Source organism: Paroedura picta, chromosome 7 (assembly GCF_049243985.1).
Source record: "Paroedura picta isolate Pp20150507F chromosome 7, Ppicta_v3.0, whole genome shotgun sequence".
Lineage (NCBI taxonomy): Eukaryota > Metazoa > Chordata > Lepidosauria > Squamata > Gekkonidae > Paroedura > Paroedura picta.
The window spans coordinates 27,146,082-27,167,121 of record NC_135375.1 but is presented as its reverse complement, the minus strand read 5'-3'; the positions used below and the strand labels follow the sequence as shown (position 1 = coordinate 27,167,121).

At 43.1% G+C, this 21,040-nt stretch overlaps 1 protein-coding gene across 1 annotated transcript in view; it reads right to left on the bottom strand.

The window, feature by feature from the left end:
* Window positions 1-5,154: 5,154 nt before the first annotated feature.
* GPBP1 (GC-rich promoter binding protein 1) overlaps window positions 5,155-21,040 on the bottom strand; it is a 35,578-nt gene continuing 19,692 nt past the window's right edge. Inside the window, exons 4-13 of the mRNA XM_077347164.1 lie at window positions 18,087-18,212; window positions 15,074-15,197; window positions 14,065-14,288; window positions 13,412-13,478; window positions 12,212-12,396; window positions 11,745-11,882; window positions 10,897-11,058; window positions 9,200-9,387; window positions 7,546-7,648; window positions 5,155-6,063 (exon numbers count right to left, since the gene is read on the bottom strand). Coding sequence (XP_077203279.1) covers window positions 5,905-6,063; window positions 7,546-7,648; window positions 9,200-9,387; window positions 10,897-11,058; window positions 11,745-11,882; window positions 12,212-12,396; window positions 13,412-13,478; window positions 14,065-14,288; window positions 15,074-15,197; window positions 18,087-18,155 — 1,419 coding nt within the window. The 5' untranslated portion in view covers window positions 18,156-18,212 and the 3' untranslated portion in view covers window positions 5,155-5,904. The remainder of the gene's footprint in view (window positions 6,064-7,545; window positions 7,649-9,199; window positions 9,388-10,896; window positions 11,059-11,744; window positions 11,883-12,211; window positions 12,397-13,411; window positions 13,479-14,064; window positions 14,289-15,073; window positions 15,198-18,086; window positions 18,213-21,040) is intronic.

Below are 21,040 nucleotides of genomic sequence, written 5' to 3'. Positions count from 1 at the left end.
GGGAGGGGCTATCTCAAAGATCAATATGAGGCCGATTCTTCCAAATCTGTCTCAGAACTGTATGCTGTTGGAGATTTTAAAAGGAACGAGCCCACAAGGACTTGCAGAGAACACTTCATTTGCCCCCACTTCATTTGCCCCCCCTCTATTTCCTCTTTCATTTCCCCAAACCTCTTTTCCTAATTCCTTCTCTACTCCCCACCTACTTTTCTCTGTTCACCTGTCTTCTGCTTTTCCTCCTTCCTTGTCAGCTTCTGTCTGGACTTGTGAGAACACCTTCCACCCCCCTGCCCCCCCCACCCCCGTTCACTTTTATTTATTTATTTATCATACTTTCCCCACACTGTTCCTTCTTTCTCCTCCTGGCAGCTCTCATATCCTCCCCTTTCTTTGCTTCTCCTCTCCTTCCCATCCACCGAGCTACCCATCTGTCCCTCATCTCCAGCTATATCTGATATTTATTTACTCCATTCATAACCACCTTCTCCCACAATGAAGACCCAAAGCAACGTACCTCGTTCACCTCTTCTCTATTGTATCCTCACAACAACCCTGTGAGGTAATAAACACTAGGTGTGCATGACGGGCCCAAAGTCACCCAGTGAGCTTTCACAGAGAAGGACGGATTTGAACCTGGATCCGAGTCTAGAACTCTAACCATCACACAACTGGCTTCCATGGAGCAGCTGGTGTTGAACAAGAGCCAGCAGACAGGCTGAGTGAGTCATGCAAGTCAGGTGGTCCCTGAGTCACCCAGTGGTTGCTAGTGGATGTTGTCCTGACCCAGCATTTTCTTGACAGAAACCAAGGCTGGAATGCTGCTGTGGCACTTAGCATTGGCCTCTGAGGGGATGTGTTTCTTAAAGCTACAGACACTTCTTTTATCATTTTGGTGGGTGTTATCTCCTCCCATGTTTATTTGTTTTAGATTTCAAATTTTTCTGCAAACCTAGGTGTTTTCTATGGTTTGTAGAAAGATCTGGCTTGTCTGTCTGCGGCCCCAATATGGATTTCAGTGTATATATACATATATACATATATACACATATACACACATACACACACACACACACACACACACACATATATATATACACACAGACATACATATATATACACACACACACACATAGAGCCTCTTGTGGCGCAGAGTGGTAAGGCAGCCGTCTGAAAGCTCTGCCCATGAGGCTGGGAGTTTGATCCCAGCAGCCGGCTCAAGGTTGACTCAGCCTTCCATCCTTCCGAGGTCAGTAAAATGAGTACCCAGCTTGCTGGGGGGTAAACGGTAATGACTGGGGAAGGCACTGGCAAACCACCCCGTATTGAGTCTGCCATGAAAACGCTGGAGGGCGTCACCCCAAGGGTCAGACATGACTCGGTGCTTGCACAGGGGATACCTTTACCTTTACACACACACACACACACACACACACACACACACATATATATGGGTTTTATTCTCATAAAGCTACTCTGCTGACATCTACTGGCTGTGTTCATGTCAGTAGAAGAAAACATCCATAAACGTCAAACTGAGTCAGCATATATTAATTTCTTGGTGAGTGAAGAAGGAATAAACAGATTAATATGGTGTCCTAAACGAAATACTGAATAATCGCAGCCTCCCTTGCACAGGAAGAACTCATCCAGCAGTTAGCAGAGCATTTTCTCCACTGTTCGTCCATCTGTGTTTGAATCATGGGAATGCCCCCTGTGGCTTTCAGAGACCCACTACTCAACCTTGCAAGTAGTTCATATCAGGGTGTGGGATTTTGATCATTTGGACTCTGAAGAGTAAATTTAATCATGACATCAGCACAGGTCACAAAATCAGTATCAAGACAAGATGTCTTTAGTGCCACCTAGTGGAGCTTAGTGAACATTAATACCAATTAATTTTTCACAGGACTAAGATAACAGAGTTAAACCATGTAAAGATGCCTGTATCATTTGAGGATTAGCCTCTGTAATCCTTGCCTTAAAGCCCCTAAGGGTAGAGGACAGCCAGGCTTGATTTCCACGTTGTTAGCATTCATTTGGCAAACTCACTAACAGGATCATGCAGAGAAATGTAGACAAATGCAGAGAATGTGGATGGCAAAGAAGGGGAGGGGGCAGAAGGTCCAGGACCAGTGAAGGTAGAGTGAAGAAACAGAGACCACCAGTGTAGTGTAGAGGTTAAGAGCAGTGGACTCTAATCTGGAGAACTGGATTTGATTCCTCATCCCTCCACATGCAGCCAGCTGGCCAACTTTGGGACTAGTCCCATATCTCTTAGGGTTGCTGTTGCAAATCAGTTCTCTTAGAGCTCTCAGCCTCATGGGTGCCAGTTGTGGGGAGAGGGAGGGAAAGGTGTGTGTTAGCCGCTCTGGGACTCCTTTGGGCAGTGAAAATTAAGGTATTTAAAAGCAGCTCTTCTCTTCTCATCCAGCTGCTGAGATCTGGCTGTTTTCCTCAGCTCAGAAGTTCTGGGGGCATCCAGAAGCACAAGCAAAAGGGCTCTGAGCTTGAAGTGTGTAGCCTAGTGGAGTGGAGACTTCTCTTCACTCAGGCATCCATCCCCCCTGCCTGTTTCTGTCACATCTGTAAACCAATGGAGAGAAAAGTGGGATGTGAATGAATCAACAAAAATCATGGAGGTTCATGGAGGACTGCGTTTTGGAAGGCCTCCCCCCTTCGTAGTGTCTAAAAAGCTTCCCGCAGTTAGAAAGTCAGCATGGCAAGGAGTGGAATGGAAGCGTTCTCCCTGCAACATTCTGGTTTGGCTTGCTTGGAGTTCATGTGAAATATTCCAAGCTGCACTACAGCCCCTGCAATTTGAAGGGGTGTATCCTGGTATCCAAAACGTATTCTCTTGCACATGGAAACCACCAGACTTCTATTCGTGAGGCTTCCCTCCCTTTCAAAAGCTCAATAGAAGAGCAAGCTTATTCCTTGTCCACACATTCCATTTAGATACTTATACCCCACTTTGCTCCTCAACGGGGAATCAAAGCAGCTTACAACATAATTCTCCCCTTTGTTTTAGCCTCAAAAGAATTCTATGGGGTATATTGGGGTGACAGTGACTGGCCCAGGGCTCCCCCCCCCCCCAGCAAGCTTCTATAGCAGAGTGAGAATTAGAACTGTAGGGGGGAGGTCAATGGGATGAGATTAAATGGGGGGGAAAACTTTGACGGATCAAACCCGATGTATTTCCCAATGCCATGCTATTTTAGCATGTTCAGTAGCTCACCGGGCCCTCATAAGTTATCATGAACTTTTGCAATATCTACAGAACTATCTGTTGAAACACAGTCCGCATTTTGAATCATTAGTATCCATAGGGCAGGGCAATTAAGTCTTGCTGGGTCAGACCTGTGGTCTGTCTAATACAGCAGCCTAGCTCACACAGATCAGCTGGTTATGCCAGAGGCCCAGCTACAGGGCAGGGAGGCCAAGGCCTTCTCCTGATGTTGCCTCCCAGTGCTGGCATTCCTTGCTTACTGCTTCTGGCCAAGGAACTTCCTTTTACTACCCAGAGCTAGTAGCCACTAATGGACTTATCCTCCATGAATGTGTCTGGTCCCTTTTTAAAATCATCTATGCTTGCGGCCATCACTACATCTTCTTGTAATGAGTTCTGCATTTCCATTAAGTGTGCCACCTCCCTTATTGATCTGGAATCCATTGCCCGCAAACTGCATGGGGGTGTGTGTCTCAAATTCTAGTATTTTGGGGAGAAAGAAAATACTAAGACTGAAGAATTTTATAAGCGGGAGGGCAAAAAGAAAGAAAAAAGAAACAGAACAATTCCTGTTCATTTAAATAGGGATTCTCTAGAACAGAAGCTTTGTATTCTTGAAGTTATTTTGGCTGATCCTGCACTGAGCAGGTGGCTGAGCATGGCCTGTATAGCACCTTCCAACTTGAGGATTTTAAGGTGCTGGAAAGTATATTCATAATGCAGAAAACCCAGAGTGGGCTCAAAATGATTCATGTACGTCTTGATGGCTGTAGAAATTGCTGTCAAGTTGCAACTGATTTATGGCAACCCTATAGGGTTTTCAAGCCAAGAGACTTGTCTGCAGAGCAACTCTGGACTTCTCTGGTGGTCTCCCTTTCAACTACTAACCAGGACTGATCCTCTCTAGCTGCAGGATCTAACGAGATCAGGCTAGTCAGGGCATAGTAATCTTACTGAAGTAGTTCTTTTTAGGCTGTCCTGTACTTGAGCAATGGAGTCTGCATAGTTGAGAGCAACTCTGCTCCATCCTCTACATGGCAGCCTTCTAAAGATGGTTATCAGATCCCCTCTCAGTCGTCTACTGTAGTAGTCTCCAACCTTTTTATCACTGGGGACCAGTCAACACTTGACAATTTTACTGAGGCCTGGGGGGGGGGTAGTCTTTTGCCGAGGGACGTCGGCGCCTTCTGAGCCCCTGCTCCACTTGCTTTCCCGCCAACACCCCTGACTTCCCGCCGCCCCGCTGGGGGGGGCGCTGCCAGCAGCAGCTGCGCAGTGCCATGCCGAGGGGGAGCCCCAGCCATTGCAACCACTGGAGAGCACCAAAGGTGAGCCAGCGGCAGAGTGGCAGGGCAGCCCCCGAGGCAGCAGCCTGGAAGGAGAACAAGGAGGAGCTGTGGCCCGGTACTGACTGATCCACGGACCGGGACCGGTCTCCAGACCGGGGGTTGGGGACCACTGGTCTACTGCAATAACATCCTTCAGTGAGTTATGAAACAGTATAAATCCAAACATTATCTATAGACGAATCCTATTTTCAGTTTAAAGACAACACTGGACAGAAAACAGTAACTAAAGATTAAAGAAATGTTTATGGAGAGTATTATTAGCCAGATTTTGGTGGCTGCTACCTGCGAGGAAGGTAGATCTCAACAGGCATACCTGTACCCTAACCCTAACCACAGTTTGACTGAATGTACTTTAAATAGCATTCTGGACTAAGAGTCCCAAAATCCACTTACTGTGTATTGACAATGACCAGAAATCAACATTAGTGTTCTAAGGAGCACGACAGGCAGCAAAATGAGACAATTAAAGAACTGTAAGTATCGTTAATGTTATGTACCAAGGTGACATTATGCAAAGACAGTTTATTATGCATGAGTTTTGACAGGATCAGGCAGTGAAATAAGCTTTCTGCTTCTGAATAAGTTATCAAAATAATGTTTATTTCCCCTCCCCCACAAGAATCAGCGCCCATTGTGAGGATCCAGATTCCTGGGTCTCGTAGCATCCAAATAAAGCTTTTGATTTACACCAGTTCTGTGAAGTTTGAAATTGAAGCAAGTCTCTTTCCATAATTACGGTAGTACAAACTGCTAGAGAGCAATTACTGGTATGTATCAAGAAGTGGAATAATTACAACAGTTCAGGAAATGGAAGTTTTAGTGCACTTTTGTCATTTTTTTTTGCCAACATGCTACACTTTCTATTGTCTGTGCACAAAGTGAATACTGTGGATTTCCACCATACAGAAATCCGTCCCAGCAAGCAACACACTGTGTCAAGCTGCCCTTTCCCGCTTTAGACCTGCCGTTTCTTAAGACAAAAACTTTGCCAAACAATACATAATCTTTTTTTATTATTAAATGAGAAAATCTCATTCTCATACATTGTCACATTGCTAGTCAGAGAAATGCTGCAGTGATGAAAAAAGAGTCAATGTTGGGGCAAAGTCCTCCTTTCTACAACATCCATTTACAAAGAAATTATAGTCATGTTTTCAACACAGCTCATCAACACAACAGTCTTAGGTTCCTTCACGAGGAGTCCCAAAGATCCTTCGTCTAATGGGCAGCACAAAGCGCTACTTCAATTTTAGTTCTTCCCCTCTCTCTCTCTCGAGCAATTCCCGCACAAGCAGTGCCAGAAGCGAAAGCACCTCCCGCTCCCCAGCTTCACACATCATCGTCGTCTGACGTGTCGCTGCTGCTTGTTTCTGTGTCTTCGTTCTCAATGGTCGGTTTGAAAGTGCTGTTTTTCCAGGGGCTGAATTTGAAGTCACAGATGAGGCCGTTTTTCAGAATACCATTTTTTCTAAGGCCATTTTTTTGTAACTGGGGGAAAAAAAAACAGCAGCAAAGTTAGCAGTTTCAGAGAGATGTCACCAAAAAGGTTTCTTTAGTTTTTCACAAAACATTAAACTACGTATTTTGCCTATTACTTCAATAGCCTATTACTTCAAACAAAAACTTTCCAAGAGAAAACATCTTGTTTTTCTTGAGCATATGCTCTATAATCTATTCAACTATTCTCCAAAAAGGGATTCTGTAAAGTCTAGCATGCCAAATTTTACAGGTAGAAACCTCTTTCCTTCAAATTCAAGATCCTGGAAGTATCAAGTTTGCAAGCAAAAAAAAAAAAAGAAACTTGTGAGCCTAGAAGAATAAGAAGAGTTGGTTTCTATGCCCCATTTTTCTCTACCCAGAAAGAGTCTCAGCTTGGTGTAGTGTTTAGGAGTGCGGACATCTAATCTAGCGAACTGGGTTTGATTCCACGTTTCCTCACATGCAACCAGTTGGGTGACCTTGGGCTTGCCACAGCACTGATAAAAGCTGTTCCGATCAAGCAGTAATCTCAGGGCTCTCTCTGCCTCACCTACCTCACAGGTGTCAGTTGTGGGGAGAGGAAAGAGAAGGCAACTGTAAGATGTGTTGAGACTCCTTCGAGTAGAGAAAAGCAGCATATAAGAACCAACTCTTCTTCTTCAAAGCAGTTTACAATCACCTTCCTTTCCTCTCCCTACAACATGAACCCTGTGAGGCAGGTGAGGCTGAGAGAGCCCTGGTATTACTGCTTGGTCAGAATACTATTAGGACTGTGACTGTTCCAAGGTCACCCAGCATGTAGAGAAGCGGGGAATCAAACCCAACTTGCCAGATTATAAGCTGCTGCTCTTTACCACTACACCAAGCTGGCCCAGAAATTTAATGCAGAAGTGTCCTGAAGAAACTCCCACTGCCTACCTATTGTTATTTAGCTGTGCTAGCAGCAGGGAGAGCATGATGTTTTCTTGTGTTAGCACAGCACGAGACTAAGTTGCACACACAGCTTTCAGCCTAAGGAGCTACAGAACAGGATGATGCTATAGAGCAGGGGTAGTCAATCTGTGGTCCTCCAGATGTCTATGGACTACAATTCCCATGAATTGTAGTCCGTGGGACATTGTAGTCCGTGGACATCTGGAGGACCACAGGTTGACTACCCCTGCTATAGAGGACAGTATATTCCATCCCATCCCAACCCCTCATTGCTCTTCTGGGCTCCAACAGACATCTGCAGTAGCAAGGGCAGAAGGGAGAGCATAATACTAAGGAAGTTTAGAAAGTGGGAGGAACAGTACAGACAAGCAGGCCAGGAATCAGCGGACAGTGTAACAGTAATTTGCTGTGTGGAAGTCTTGTTAAGAAAATGGTCAATTGTTGACTTTTGACGTGCTAGACCTCAGGATGTTGGTTCTGCTTCTCTTACTGCTGAATGCCGGGAGGACAGATATCACACACACAAACACACACACAGAGGTAGATTTTGCCTCCCACCTGTTCACTGATAGCTTGAAATTCCCTCATTTCATCCTCTGTGAGCGGAGCGCAGGTCTCATCATTCTCACTGTCTTCCTGCCAGCCCATCTCCTTTAACAATCTAAAGAGAAACAGAAGATGTTGCACAGCTTAATTTTAACTTTACCTATGTTTATATACACTGAAAGCAATTAGCAGCTCATGGCCCCATCTGACTGCCTTGAAGAAGGCCAGCTGGGCAGTTACCTGCCAACTCTTCCCATGAGTTTCAGTCTACTCTTAAGACAGGATAGACAAAATGTTTCAGATAAGAGAATCAAAGCAAAAGAGGACTCAGCTTCTGCTGTATCCCCTCCTGTCTCTTCATCAAAGCTTAAAAGAAGGAGAGAAGAGCACATAATGCAGAGCAAGCAGGAGTTTTCAAGTCCCCACCAGCTGAAATAACTAGGATTCCATGAACTAGTCCCACTGTTTTTACCAGATATTTGGGGGAGGGGGTTCCTGATCAGGGCAGCAGAATGTGGGTTCAGGTAGGTGGCCATGTTGGGCTGAAGTAGCAGAACAAAATGCGAGTTCAAGGGCACCTTTAAGACCAAAGTTTTATTTCATGGTGTGAGCTTTCGTGTGCAGACACATTTTCTCAACTGAACCCAAAGGACAGATTTTGTTATTCTAGCAAGGAACTATCCAATCTTCATTATCATGTTACATATTTGTTGTGATGCTGTTTACTAATTTACTACTAATTTACTGTCTCCTTATATCTGTACTTGTACGATTCTTGTTCCATTGTCTGAGGAAGTGTGCATGCACACGAAAGCTCACGCCTTGAATAAAATTTCGTTGGTCTTAAAGTTGCCTTTGGACTCACACTTTGTACAGAATGAGGGTGTTGATGTTCACCTCCCCCCACATGCCACTTTTCCAACCTGCAATTGCCCAAGGGGAGCTGGCTGCTACTTGCCTCCTTGGGCAAGCTATAAATACCAGCTTCTTCACCTAATACTTAGCAGGTACCTGGGACCATTTGGGGGGCAGTAAACAGCGCACACACCCTTGTAGTCCCAATTCAAGCCCTAAGCTGTTGATAACCAAATTGAAAAACCAATACTGGGAGTTCTGCTCATGGAACTCCCGACATCTTATCTGGTATGACCCTCAAATCATTCCTACCCCCTAATGGTATAATGAAGAGAAGAAGAGTTGGTTCTTATATGCCGCTTTTCTCTACCCGAAGGAGGCTCAAAGTGACTTAAAAGCTGGCAGGGGCTCATGGGAATTGTAGTCCATGAACATCTGGAGGACCACAGGTTGACTACCCCTGATTTAGAGCTCTAACTCTGCTTGCTGCTCTATTTGACACCGAGGGTTTCTCAAAGCCTGAAGAATGTTTCAGGGGTTTCTCTGCAGTAAAAAAAAGTTGCTACCCACCTCCACCCCATCTCTTATTGTTATTTCAGAGAAAGGCAAGCTCTAAAGAACTTCCACACAGCCTTCCCTATGGTACAGAAAAGAACCAGGAGAAAAGTCCAACTCACGATGCAAATTTGTCCCTGGCTTCCGGTTTCCAGTCCCATAATTCAGCACCTAATTCCATGTTGAATTAACTTGTACTTATAGAGAAAGATTTTTCTCAAAAAGCTTAATAGAACTGAATTTTAAGAACACATACCGATGCTCTGCTTCAAGTGAGCTTGAAAGGACATCAGTCTGAGGAAATGTTGAAGAATGGATGATCTGCTCAGAAATCATTGCAGCATTTCTATTTTCTTGCGGAATCTCATTTTCAAAATTTCGGTTTATGTCCCTCTCTTGGTGGCCACTGTTGCTGTTATGTAAATTGAATTCTTCGTCATCCTCCTGTTAAAGAAGTCAGATATTTCAAGACGTTCCAAACAAGACTTGCATCCCATAATTTGAAACAAACCTTTACATCACACACCAAAGTAAGTTCTCTTTAAACCGGAAAAAGCTCACTACTAAGAAAAGCTTTAAATTTGAGAAAGGCTTGTTTATGCTGCTGCATGGGGTACAGAACCAATTTCAGCAGCCAAATGTTATGCTAAGGCGGACAGAATATTCCAGAAGCTGCAATATGCTTCAGAGAACCAACATACCAAAGTTTATGATTCAGTACTTTTAGAGATAATAATGAAGAAATCAAAGTACTTTAAAAGAATATAGATCCACACACTATTCAGCCTTGAGCTACCCAATATTTCCTCCCTTTGAAGCAAAATTTATACTGCTTATTCATAGGAAATCAAGTGTGGAAAATGACGAAGAATAGTTGGGTTTTATAATCCACTTTATCCTAAGGAATCTCAAGGCAGCTTCCAATTGTCTTCCCTTCCTTTCCCCACAACAGGCACCTTGTGAGACAGGTGGGGCTCAGAGAGTTCAGAGAAAACTGACCCTGCAGGCTTCATATGGAGGAGTGGGGAATCAAACCCAATTTTCCAGATTAAGATTAACCACTACACTATGCTGACAGTCTAATACAGGGGTAGTCAAACTGCGGCCCTCCAGATGTCAATGGGCTACAATTCCCATGAGCCCCTGCCAGCAAATGCTGGCAGGGGCTCATGGGAATTGTAGTCCACGGACATCTGGAGGGCCACATTTTGACTAGCCCTGGTCTAATACTTGAGTTCAAGGGGGAAGACAGACTGAATAGAATACCAAGAAGTTGCATTCCCTTCCATATTGAATTTCAAAACCTGTAAACTTTGCCATTCAGTTTCAATGCTTCAATTGTGATACCAAGAGACTTATCGAGATCACACCGTTTTAAAACTACTAGAAATGTTCAATAGTACTGAGAAACCTCAGAGTTAAGTTGTGAGTACTCTACACAAGTCAAAGGAAAATAATAAGCCTTTAAAACTGAGTCTGTGGATAGAAAAATATGAAATACGAGGACAATTTATCATCTAAAAACTAGTTCAAGCAATCAGTCAAGTAAAAATACTATATGAGTTTTAAGAATGCAAGAGCATACACTCAACACCATGTGGTTATTTAATGTACTATGGCACAAATGTGTATGTTTAGATGCAAACAGCGGGCTCATACTTGTTCTTCCATATAAACAGAAAACAGTACACAGTAATCAAGCATTAAATGCAAGCCAGCATTAAGAAAGGATGGTATAAGCATATTATTGCTATCAAAAAATAAAAGTGTATTTTTCCGAGCATGACAAGAATGTTAGAAGAACCAGTGCTAAACTGATTTCTTTTAACAATCTTTTAATGTAAAGTTTATATGAAGATCTGCCTGTTTGTAATCTTTAGGGCGACAGAAAGCTTAATGAAATATATTGCATGAGTTTGATACAATGCTATGACAAATCAGGATACCCTTTACCTTCTCTTGCCCAACACAGTTCTCATCATGTTCTTCCTCAACTCGATCCCGTTTCAGCGTCTTCAAAAATTCACTCTTTTTATCCGTGCGCATTCGCGTCAGTTTGGTTAAGCGAGGCTGGCCAAGTTTATCCACTGGGGATGAGGAATTTGACCGATTGCACTAACAGGGAAAAAAAGACAGGATTAAGACATGAGGAAAAGTGAGGAAACGGTAACTTTCAGTCAATCTATTATGTATTATCCCTATTTCAATAACTTGGTTTCACACTCTCCAAATTCATTGTTTAATGCACCACCTCCCAAGCCTGAAAGAGCCTCTTGTGGCGCAGGGTGGTAAGGCAGCCGACATGCTGTCTGAAGCTCTGAGGCTGGGAGTTCGATCCCAGCAGCCGGCTCAAGGTTTACTCAGCCTTCCATCCTTCCGAGGTCGGTAAAATGAGTACCCAGCTTGCTGGGGGGTAAATGGCAATGACTGGGGAAGGCACTGGCAAACCACCCTGTATTGAGTCTGCCATGAAAACGCTAGAGGGGGTCAGACATGACTCAGTGCTTGCACAGGGGATACCTTTACCAAGCCTGAAGCAGCCTGGATGAAAAAAGAAGAGCTTTTTTTGTACCCCACTTTTTAGGAGTCTCAAAGCAGCTTACTATCGCCTACCATTCCTCTCTCTACAACAGACAACCTGCGGAACAGGTGAGGCTGAGAGAGCTCTGAGGTAACTCTGACTAGCCCAAAGTCATGTGGAGGAGTGGGAACTCAAACCTGGTTCCCCAGATTAGAGGCCGCTGTTCTAAAATGTGACACTGGGCTGGCTCTCAAAAAGGAAAAACACATCATTGAAATACCTCTTTCACTGAATTCTGTGATCCGACAGCCTTGGCAGTAGATTTGAAAGCACTGAAGTTTCCAATACCATATGCAGAATCATGAGGAAACGGAGTCCCGAGTTTGTTCTCTTTTGTTTGGCTTTTCCACTGCGTAGACTAAAATCAAAATGGTAAGAGATATTTCAGAAATGAAGTTAATGAGTTTTTTAAAAGTTAATTTATCAAACTTATTATAGGGAAGAGCCTGAAGCTACTATTTATAAGGGCATGTAAAATCCCCTGACCTGAAATCTGGGAGCACAAGAAAGAAAGAGGTAGTGAGGAAAAGTAAAGGGATGGGAGGAGGGAGGGAAATAAGAAATGACAGGGAGCAGATAAATGCAGTTTCACTTTCATACAGTGTCTATATGAGCATTACAAGCAAAGAAACATGCCAACAAGGTGAGGCTGCCCTGCTGTCCAGAAGCACCACTTTCAACTCTTACCTTTGCTGGTGGAATGACAGGCTTGGGAACTAAGCCTTTATAAACACTTGTGCCAGTCCCATTCTTAGCTGGTTGTGAATGAACGTTTCCTCCCACAGGGAATCCTGATATCTGTAAATCTTTTGTATTGCCTTTTTTAATGACCAGCATTCGTGGAGATCTAGATTTAGGATTTAGAGGATATTCTGAAAAGAAGTTTTAAAAGAATAGGGTCATTCCAGATTCCATGGGTAAATTCAACACAGCAGCAGGAAAGACTTAACATGTGTGATTAGATAACTGACCCCCAACTCCCCTTGTATTTCTGTAGGGCATTTAATCAGAGCATTTGAAACCAGGTCTATTCCACATAAATAACACTGCTGCCTGGTTCAAAAATAAAGATCCCTGTACACCAATATATATTTCTCAACACAAGGATTACTGTGTTCAGTTTTGGGAAAACAGTTGAAGAGGGATGTAGACAAACTGGAGCGTGTCCAGAGGAAGGCAACAAAGATGGTGAGAAGTTTGGAGACCAAGACGTATGAGGAAAGGTTGGGGGAGCTTGGTCTGTTTAGCCTAGAGAGGAGACGACTGAGAGATAACCATCTTCTGGAATTAAAACGCTAATATAAAGAGGATGGAGCAGAGTTGTTCTCTCTTACCCCGGAGGGACAGACCAGAACCAATGAGATAAAATTAATGCAAAAGAAATTCCATCTAAACATCCGGAAGAAGTTCCAGACAGTCAGAGCGGTTCCTCAGTGGAACAGGCTTCCTGGGAGGTGGTGGGTTCTCCATCTTTGGAGATTTTTAAACAGGGGCTGGCTAGCCATCTGATGGAGAGGCTGATTCTGTGAAGGTTCAAGGAGGTGGCAGGTTGCAGTGGATGAGCAATAGGGTTGTGGGTGTCCTGCATAGTGCAGGGGGTTGGACTAGATGACCCAGGAGATCCCTTCCAACTCTATGATTCTATGATTCACAGTAGAAGCCCCTGGATTTTAAAAATGGTATCAACATTGCATCTCTCTCTCTCTCTCTCTCTCAGACACACACACGTGCACGCACACACTGACACACAATATGAAGGGATTTAGTTATCAATGAAGAAAAAAAATTTAAGGCAATCTATTCATAACTTACAAAAATTACTAATAATACATAATAATGTATAACAAAATACTATTCAAGAACTTTACTGCATTGCAGTACTCTTACCCCAAACACCCGCAGCTAAGGATTTATTCTGGTTTGGTTCTCTCTCATATTCAGGATTCAGGGATGGCTAAAGGGGGGTGGGATGGAAATAAAGAAACACACAGCTCAATTACTTCAGACTCTTTTTTAAAAGCCTCCTATTTGAATTCTCATCTGTCTGAGAGAACAGCCAGGTCTTAAGAGCATTAAGGAGGCACAGGTGAGTCAAACAACAGATTATCAATCAGATGGAAGTCCTCACATTAAAATAAACGTATATGCCATTCCTGTCATTGCTTGTTTACATTTAAACTCAAGATTATAACACTCAGTGGTTGTGGATGAATTCATTATTTAGTCATACAGGTCCAATATTCAATTAAACTGAACTTTCTAAAGCAATCATGGAATTATGAGAAACTAGGGAGACGTTAGGCTAGGGCTAGAGGTTAATTTTTGTAAGTGATGACAGCCAGAGTTACCCCTGTATTAACTGATACACCAGAACCCTTCTTCCATAACTTGACTAAAACTGTATGTAAAGGTTAGGATCAGTTATAAAGTTTTTTCATTAGAAAATGAAACCCTGAAGGCTGAAAAATTAGTGCAGTTCCTAAAATTTGGGATCTAGCTCTTGGAGCCAAAGAAAATTGGCTAAATCTAGCCAAACTCACAAAATCTTCGGCTTCAAATTGTTTGCGTTCTTCCTTGTCTTCCTTTTTCAGACTCTCACACTCAGGAGCATTGCTTTCATGCAGTCCTTGGCTTTTCCCAGAGTGGAAACTGCTGGTACGAGCACGTGAGCCCCCACTATGGTATCCCGTTCTGTGATTTGTGTTTTCAGTGCCATTCCTGCCTTGCGAGCGCCAGTCATTTCTCTCTTTTCTTCCCATATGCCCTAGAATGTTTGAAATGCAAAACCAAAAAGCAGTTTTGAATAAGTTTTACTTTGCAAAAAGTGTATGACATTCTTAAAACTCAATGTTAAGCTATACCTAAGAAATTATTCAGGCTTCTGATTGAATCTTGTAGGGACTGGGGTATGGTACTGTACAAACCCTTCTCACTCCATCTTACCTACCACATGAGACGAGAAGAAGAGTTGGTTCTTATATGCCGCTTTTCTCTACCCAAAGGAGGCTCAAAGCGACTTACAGTCACCTTCCCTTTCCTCTCCCCACAACAGACACCCTGTGAGGTGGGTGAGGCTGAGAGAGCCCTGATGTCACTGCTCAGTCAGAACAGTTTTTATCAGTGCCGTGGCGAGCCCAAGGTCACCCAGCTGGCTGCATGTGGGGGAGTGCAGAATCAAACCTGGCATGCCACATTAGAAGTCCACACTCCTAACCACTACACCAAACTGGCTCTCTCTGAGTATTTCACCCTCACCCAGAAAGAAAAGCAGAGCCCATGACCTACACTGGGGTCCAAGATTAATACCATGTTTCTAAATGCCCAGGGACATTAAGAATAGACCTAATTATCCTTGCAAACCTTACAGGCACCACTTTTTCATGGATTAACACTGTATTGTTAATCGTGGATTAGAGTACTAGATACTCTATGTGAGCAGGATATTCTGGAGAATTGTTCTGTATGTTGAAGTGTGTTGTACAGTGAAATGTTTGTGTTCTACTTAAAGAGCAAAGGCAGTGAGTTTATGAATAAAGAATAAATACAAACCTCCATTTGAACGGCCACTGCTAGGATCAAATCCATCAGAAGAGTTGTGCCGCCTACGGTTAACTTCGTAACGGTTCTCCGTCCATGAAAAGCTTTCAGAATGTTTCTCAAGATTCAGTGATGACTGAAAGTAGAACAGTATTAAATGAGGGCTACAATGGCAACACTACCTTAAGCATCACCAGCCTTCTAAACCATACAGCAACAAAATATTGTAATGTCTACAGCATCTTAACATTCTACGTGTGTTCCACTGGATGCAACTGTATACTGGGCTGCACTTACGCACCTGAATGCCACTAGATGGCTGCAGTTAGCATGTTCTACTATAGGCATGTGTACCATAGTTCCCAGACAAAACATTAAAAAGTGCCCAGCTTTTTAATATTTGGGTTTCTGCACTTCTGAACGATTAAAGCTAATTATTATTATTCTATATGTTGTAGCCACTGAGAGATGAGCTATCTGGAAGCAGCCTTTTAGTGCTTCATTCTACACCATTTGGAAACTTTCTTTTAAAGCACAGGTAGTCAACCTGTGGTCCTCCAGATGTTCATGAACTACAATTCCCATGGGCCCCTGCCAGCAAACGTTGTCAGGGGCTCATGGGAATTGTAGTTCATGAACATCTGGAGGACCACAGGTTGACTACCCCTGTTTTAAAGCATTGCTTCCGCATATAATCGTGCAGGCTGCAATTTCAACACATGGTGGAGCTAGTGCTCTATCAAGCTCACTGAGGTTGCACTCAAGTTTTGATAAAAGTTTTGGTGATTTATGACCTTTCAGGCTATTATTGATCACTACTCTGCAGTAAGATGAAAAACCTGATACCCGAAAAGTGGGCAAATACTGCTTCTTGTTAACAGAATGCAGGAAGCATTTTTAATTCAATTTTTTTCCCCACTACATTTAAGCATCCTTCATATTACACAACTGCTGTCTCCCAAAACTATAGGGCATATTCTTGGCTTCAAAATATTTCTGGCTTAAAAAAAATTACATTAATATTTTAAAAAGCTGAAGAGGTATCTGTCATAATAATGAACAATGGACGCAATTAATTGGATCCTAGAGAAATTTTTCACTAAAACAGCCAGCAGAAGACACAACTGTGAGTTCTGTAAGGGTCAACCAACTGACTGAATGAATTTTTCAGCTGAATATTTTTCAGCAACCTTGAGGGATACCCCAGACATGCAGAAAAATCCTAAACTGAGAAAAATGGGTGTGGGTGTTAAATAAATCCCAAAAGGAGGAACTGTTGTCAGCTGCAGATAACAACAGAAACTGCTCTTAGGAAGCGGTGGAGCCGGAGAGGGCAAGAGCGAGCAAGCAGAGCAGAAGCCCTAGAAAATAGGAGTTGGATTGCTGGTGCTGCTGCCCAGCAGAAAGGGAATGGCTGTGGCCAGGACAAGAAGCAGCAGGGCTTTCTCCTTCCTTGGACAGAAAGTGAAGGCATTCAAATGCCAGTGGGTAGGAGAGGAGAGAAAAGGTGGTGGGTAAAAGACAGGAGTGAGAAAGGCGCATGTCAAAACATTTACTCCTCCCTTCACATAAGCCAAGTGACAGTGATCCCATCCCCACGGTGCCCAAGGTAAACAAGCAAGCCACTATAAATGGGAAAATGGGAAAACTGGCTCCAAGTTTTACTGCCTTCTCTTGCCTGGCCCTCATGTGGCTCCTAGAGAGTTGCCTCCTTCCTCCAGCCACAGCAGCTGAGAACGTTTTGTTTTGTTTTTAAATCTGTCTCCTATCCACTTTCTCCCTTTTGATTGGATTAGCAGCAACACTAAAACCAGAGGAGAAACCTGTTACAGTCCTATCAAAAATTAAGCAGGCAGGATCCTGAAGCTGATCCCAATGGCCCGATGTGAGGAGAGGGAGTTTTAATTGTGTACCGCCATTTTATTATAGAGTTGGAGATTGTTTTTAGGATTATTATGTTTTATGTGATTTTATATTGGATATATGTTTTATGTTATTTGCTGTGAACTGCCACAAGCCAGCTTGCTGGAATACAGTTTACAAGTCCAAAAATAAATAAATAGATAAATAAATAAAACATAGCAATGCCAAAAAGCAGCATAGAAAAGAGAACCCATGCACAAAAATTACAGCACTAATGAAAGTTAACAAGACGGGTCTGCAATGTTTTGTTGCGGGCCCTGCTTGTCAACCAATTTAAAGCACACTTCGAGTTTTGTGACAACAATTAACAGATTGCTTTACCATCAAATAAAGCCACTATACATCCTAAGAATAGAAAAGGCTCAGCTTTATGCAGCCCACACTTTTTTTTGTACTTCAGACATGTTTCTGCTAAGAGATACAATATGCATTTATGTTTGGCTTTTCCTATGTATGCAAGGATACTAATGAAGATCATTCCCTTGAATGACAAGGCTTTACAGCTCTCTGGTAATGTTTCCATTAAGCCAAGGGGATTTAACCAAGCACTTTAAAATTAAAACAATGTGCCATAAAATCTCACTTTAAATTTTTCAAATGCAATGCATTATCTCTTTTTGAAATAATCTGATTTTTAAAAGCAACTAGGCTGTAACACACAAAAATGACCTCTTAAAATTGAATTTATGAGCATGTTTTTCTTTATAAAGAAAAAATGTGGAAAGCCACTTTCTCAGTCATTATGTAGCATAACTATTCAAGGCAGTTACATGGTATCTGGCAAAGGACTGGCAAGTCACTATAGCTATCACCCACTGCTCCACCAGAACCACCTTTAACTTTGGTTTTATGACATCAGCTATCTATCTCATACAAAAGCTTAGACTTTATTGCACTTGCTTTAGAGTCAAGCATCCTTTTCAACCACATTATTTAAAATGAAAATTCTAGTTAAAACAAACTCAGGCTAAACTTCGATTCCTTGAAGTATATCTTTCAACCCTGAAAACACTGAAGCCAGGTGTATGAATTTCACAATTTTAAAACCTGAAGTTTAAGCAAGTTCTTCTACTTGGGATTCAGGAGATAATAAGAAATTCACCTTTGAAGATGACGATGACGGTGGGGTAGGAAAATTAAGCCAGGCTGGAGCAAAGTCATGCTGCGCCATTTAGGTCCAGTCTCACCAAGTCAGTGAAACAAGGCTTCAACACCTCATTGCAAATGCCTGTCGGAAAAGAGAGACTTTTTTTTATATATATATCAAGACACAGGAAAAATATATTTAGTGCCCAAATCATCAAACTTCACTTTTAGACTTGCCAAAATGGTACCCAATTGTATCAACTGCCAATGGGAATCCCACACACGGAAACCTACACATGGAGTTCAACGGAAACCACACAAGGAGAAGCGCAGAAACCACATAAGCAGAAGTGCTGCTGTGGTCTTCTGGAGTCCAGTTTGAACCGCAAAACAGAAACTGAAGGACATTAGATGGTTTGGCTGAACTGTTTAAGACTAAAACTGAGAACAGCAAAACACAAGGAGGCTGATCGCAATGAACACCAGCATTAAACAAGAACATCTAGGCAGTGCTAGAAAAACGACACTAGTGACAGTAGAGTTCACCCAATCATGTCTGTGACCGTTTATGCACTGGGAACTTCACTGCCCCAGCTCTCTTGCATGAGTACAAATCGGGGGCAGATGAGGTGCACTGGGCCAAATGCTCCCCTGTGTGGGTGCAGGAAGAGATGGGGCAATCTGCCACGACTGAAACTCCAGCTTGCAGCCTGGCATGAAACCTCCAGTGCATAAACAGTCTGTGCGACAAGCTATCCTGTTAAGACATTTTGATGTCCCTCCTCAAAATGTTCTGAGTCAAAGAATAAAGATTCTGAGGCAGTTCACAACATTCTGTACTGCTTGATATTATATACATAGAAGGGACATGGAAGGTTCAGTTAAAGTGATGGTGTGCTCCCCCTTCTGCCATTCAGTCCTAGCTCTTTTGCTGTGCAGAGGGAAATGAAAATTTTGCATGCTTAAAACTTACCTTGGTTTATCCACTAAGAACTAAAGCAGACATGAGACCAGATCAATGTATTTTTTAAAAAGGGAAGAGAGAGAGAGTGTGTGTGTTTGTGTGTGTGTAAAGTTCCCCTTCTTTTAAAAAACAAAAAACTTGAGAGGACCTGCTCACTCATTACCCAGTATCATACCTGGTTTTCCCCTAACTTTCATACTGTCATTCCTGTTCTTTAGATATGACATCTTCAAATAGACAATAACACTGGACTCACTGGAAAGGTCCATCTCACATGAATAATGCCCACACCCATAATCCCTGCAAGCAGAAGTAGGTTCGCTCTTTCTTTCCCCAGAGAAGACAGACATTCTCCAAACTCTTTTTACATAGCAAATACAGAGGTCCATACTTTGCACCAGGGGTGTGCACGAAAAAAATTGCTGTTCCCTCCAGAGTCTATGAGACCTGAAAAATATTGGTATTTACTGATAGTCATGAATATTAATGCCAATACTGGTATTCGGATTCAACAATATTCAGGAATACTGGATATTTTAGAGTATGGAAAAATCTTGTCTTAAGATTCATTCTAAAATATTTCATTGGCTCCCCCCCCCCCCAGATACTCCTACCGCCTGAGAAAATGGAGAGGGAGTCTTCAGGAAACGTTTGGTGTGGTGGTTAGGAGAGCAGACTTCTAATCGGGCGAGCCAGATTTGATTCCACGCTTCCCCACATGCAACCTTGGGCTCGCCACAGCACTGATAAAGTTGTTCTGACCGAGAAGTGATATCAGGGCTCTCTCAGCCTCACCCATCTCACAAGGTGTCTGTTGTAGGTAGAGGAAAGGGAAGGCAACTGTAAGCCACTTTGAGACTCCTTCGGGTAGAGAAAAGCGGCATATAAGAACCAACTCTTCTTCTTCTAAACCAGCTCTTGTGTAGCTTGACGGAAGAAATCATATGAATTGGACTTTCAACAAATAGCTATCCAAGCTTTCAACTTATCCAGAAATATTAGGCAGATTAAAAAAAAAATCCTTGTTAAGACACCTGTATATTGTGCAGACTGCTCAGAGAATACAAAGTAAGTTGAGGGTTGATGGCAGGACAGACCCTCTCTGGCAGATGGCCTGAAGTTCATCTTCCCCATCATTCAGTTGCTCCAACAGCAGCAGTTACAAGTCCTACCAAGCGAGGTGCTTAGGAGAGCCCCAGATGGCTCAAGCCACTCAGACTCCTTCTGGTAGAGAAAAGTGGCATATAAGAACCAACTTCAATTAACAGAAGGTGCTCCCACTCTCCATTGTTCCCAACGGGAGAAAGCAGCTAGGCAGTACAAGCGCAGCAGAAAGTTCCAGAGAATCTCTGCAGTGGAAAGTGAAAGCCAGCAGCACAACCAGGGCAATGTGCCCAGAAGAACCAGTGCCACTGCAGCAGTGCCAACCCCACCAAGAATAAGGTCACATTTAAGAATCCCTGAAGTAAAAACTGAGAGTGAGGGGGCATTAGTGCAAGGACAGAAGAATCACTATTAGCACCCAGCAGCAGAATCCAGTGCCACTGTGGCAAATGCCAACTCAACAGAACTGATGTCAAGCACAGAATCACCATCTGAGTGAAGGAAAGAGGGGTTGAAAGGACAGCAGAATGAGTGCAATAGTGCCCAGCTGCTCAATCCCTGTGCTAATATCAATGTGGACACAGTGCAATGCAAACCCAACAGGCCAAATCACTGCCACACCAGAAAGTCTCAGCAGTGGTCTTTTAAGAAGCAAAGGCACCAGAGCACTCAAAGTCTACCTGAACCAAAGCCTGCTTAATACTAAGAATTCTTATTCACCAGTATGTCAGGGAAGGAATCAGAAAGTGTATGGGGTTGTGTCCACCCTGATCCTCCTCTCTCAACAGGAGCACACCAGCCCATCATTGCCTCAGTGGAGGAGCCTTAGCCTAGGTGCTGCAGCTTCCCTTCATGATTATAGGCTCTTCCTATTCCCCCTCCCACCCCTGTAAAGAGGAAGT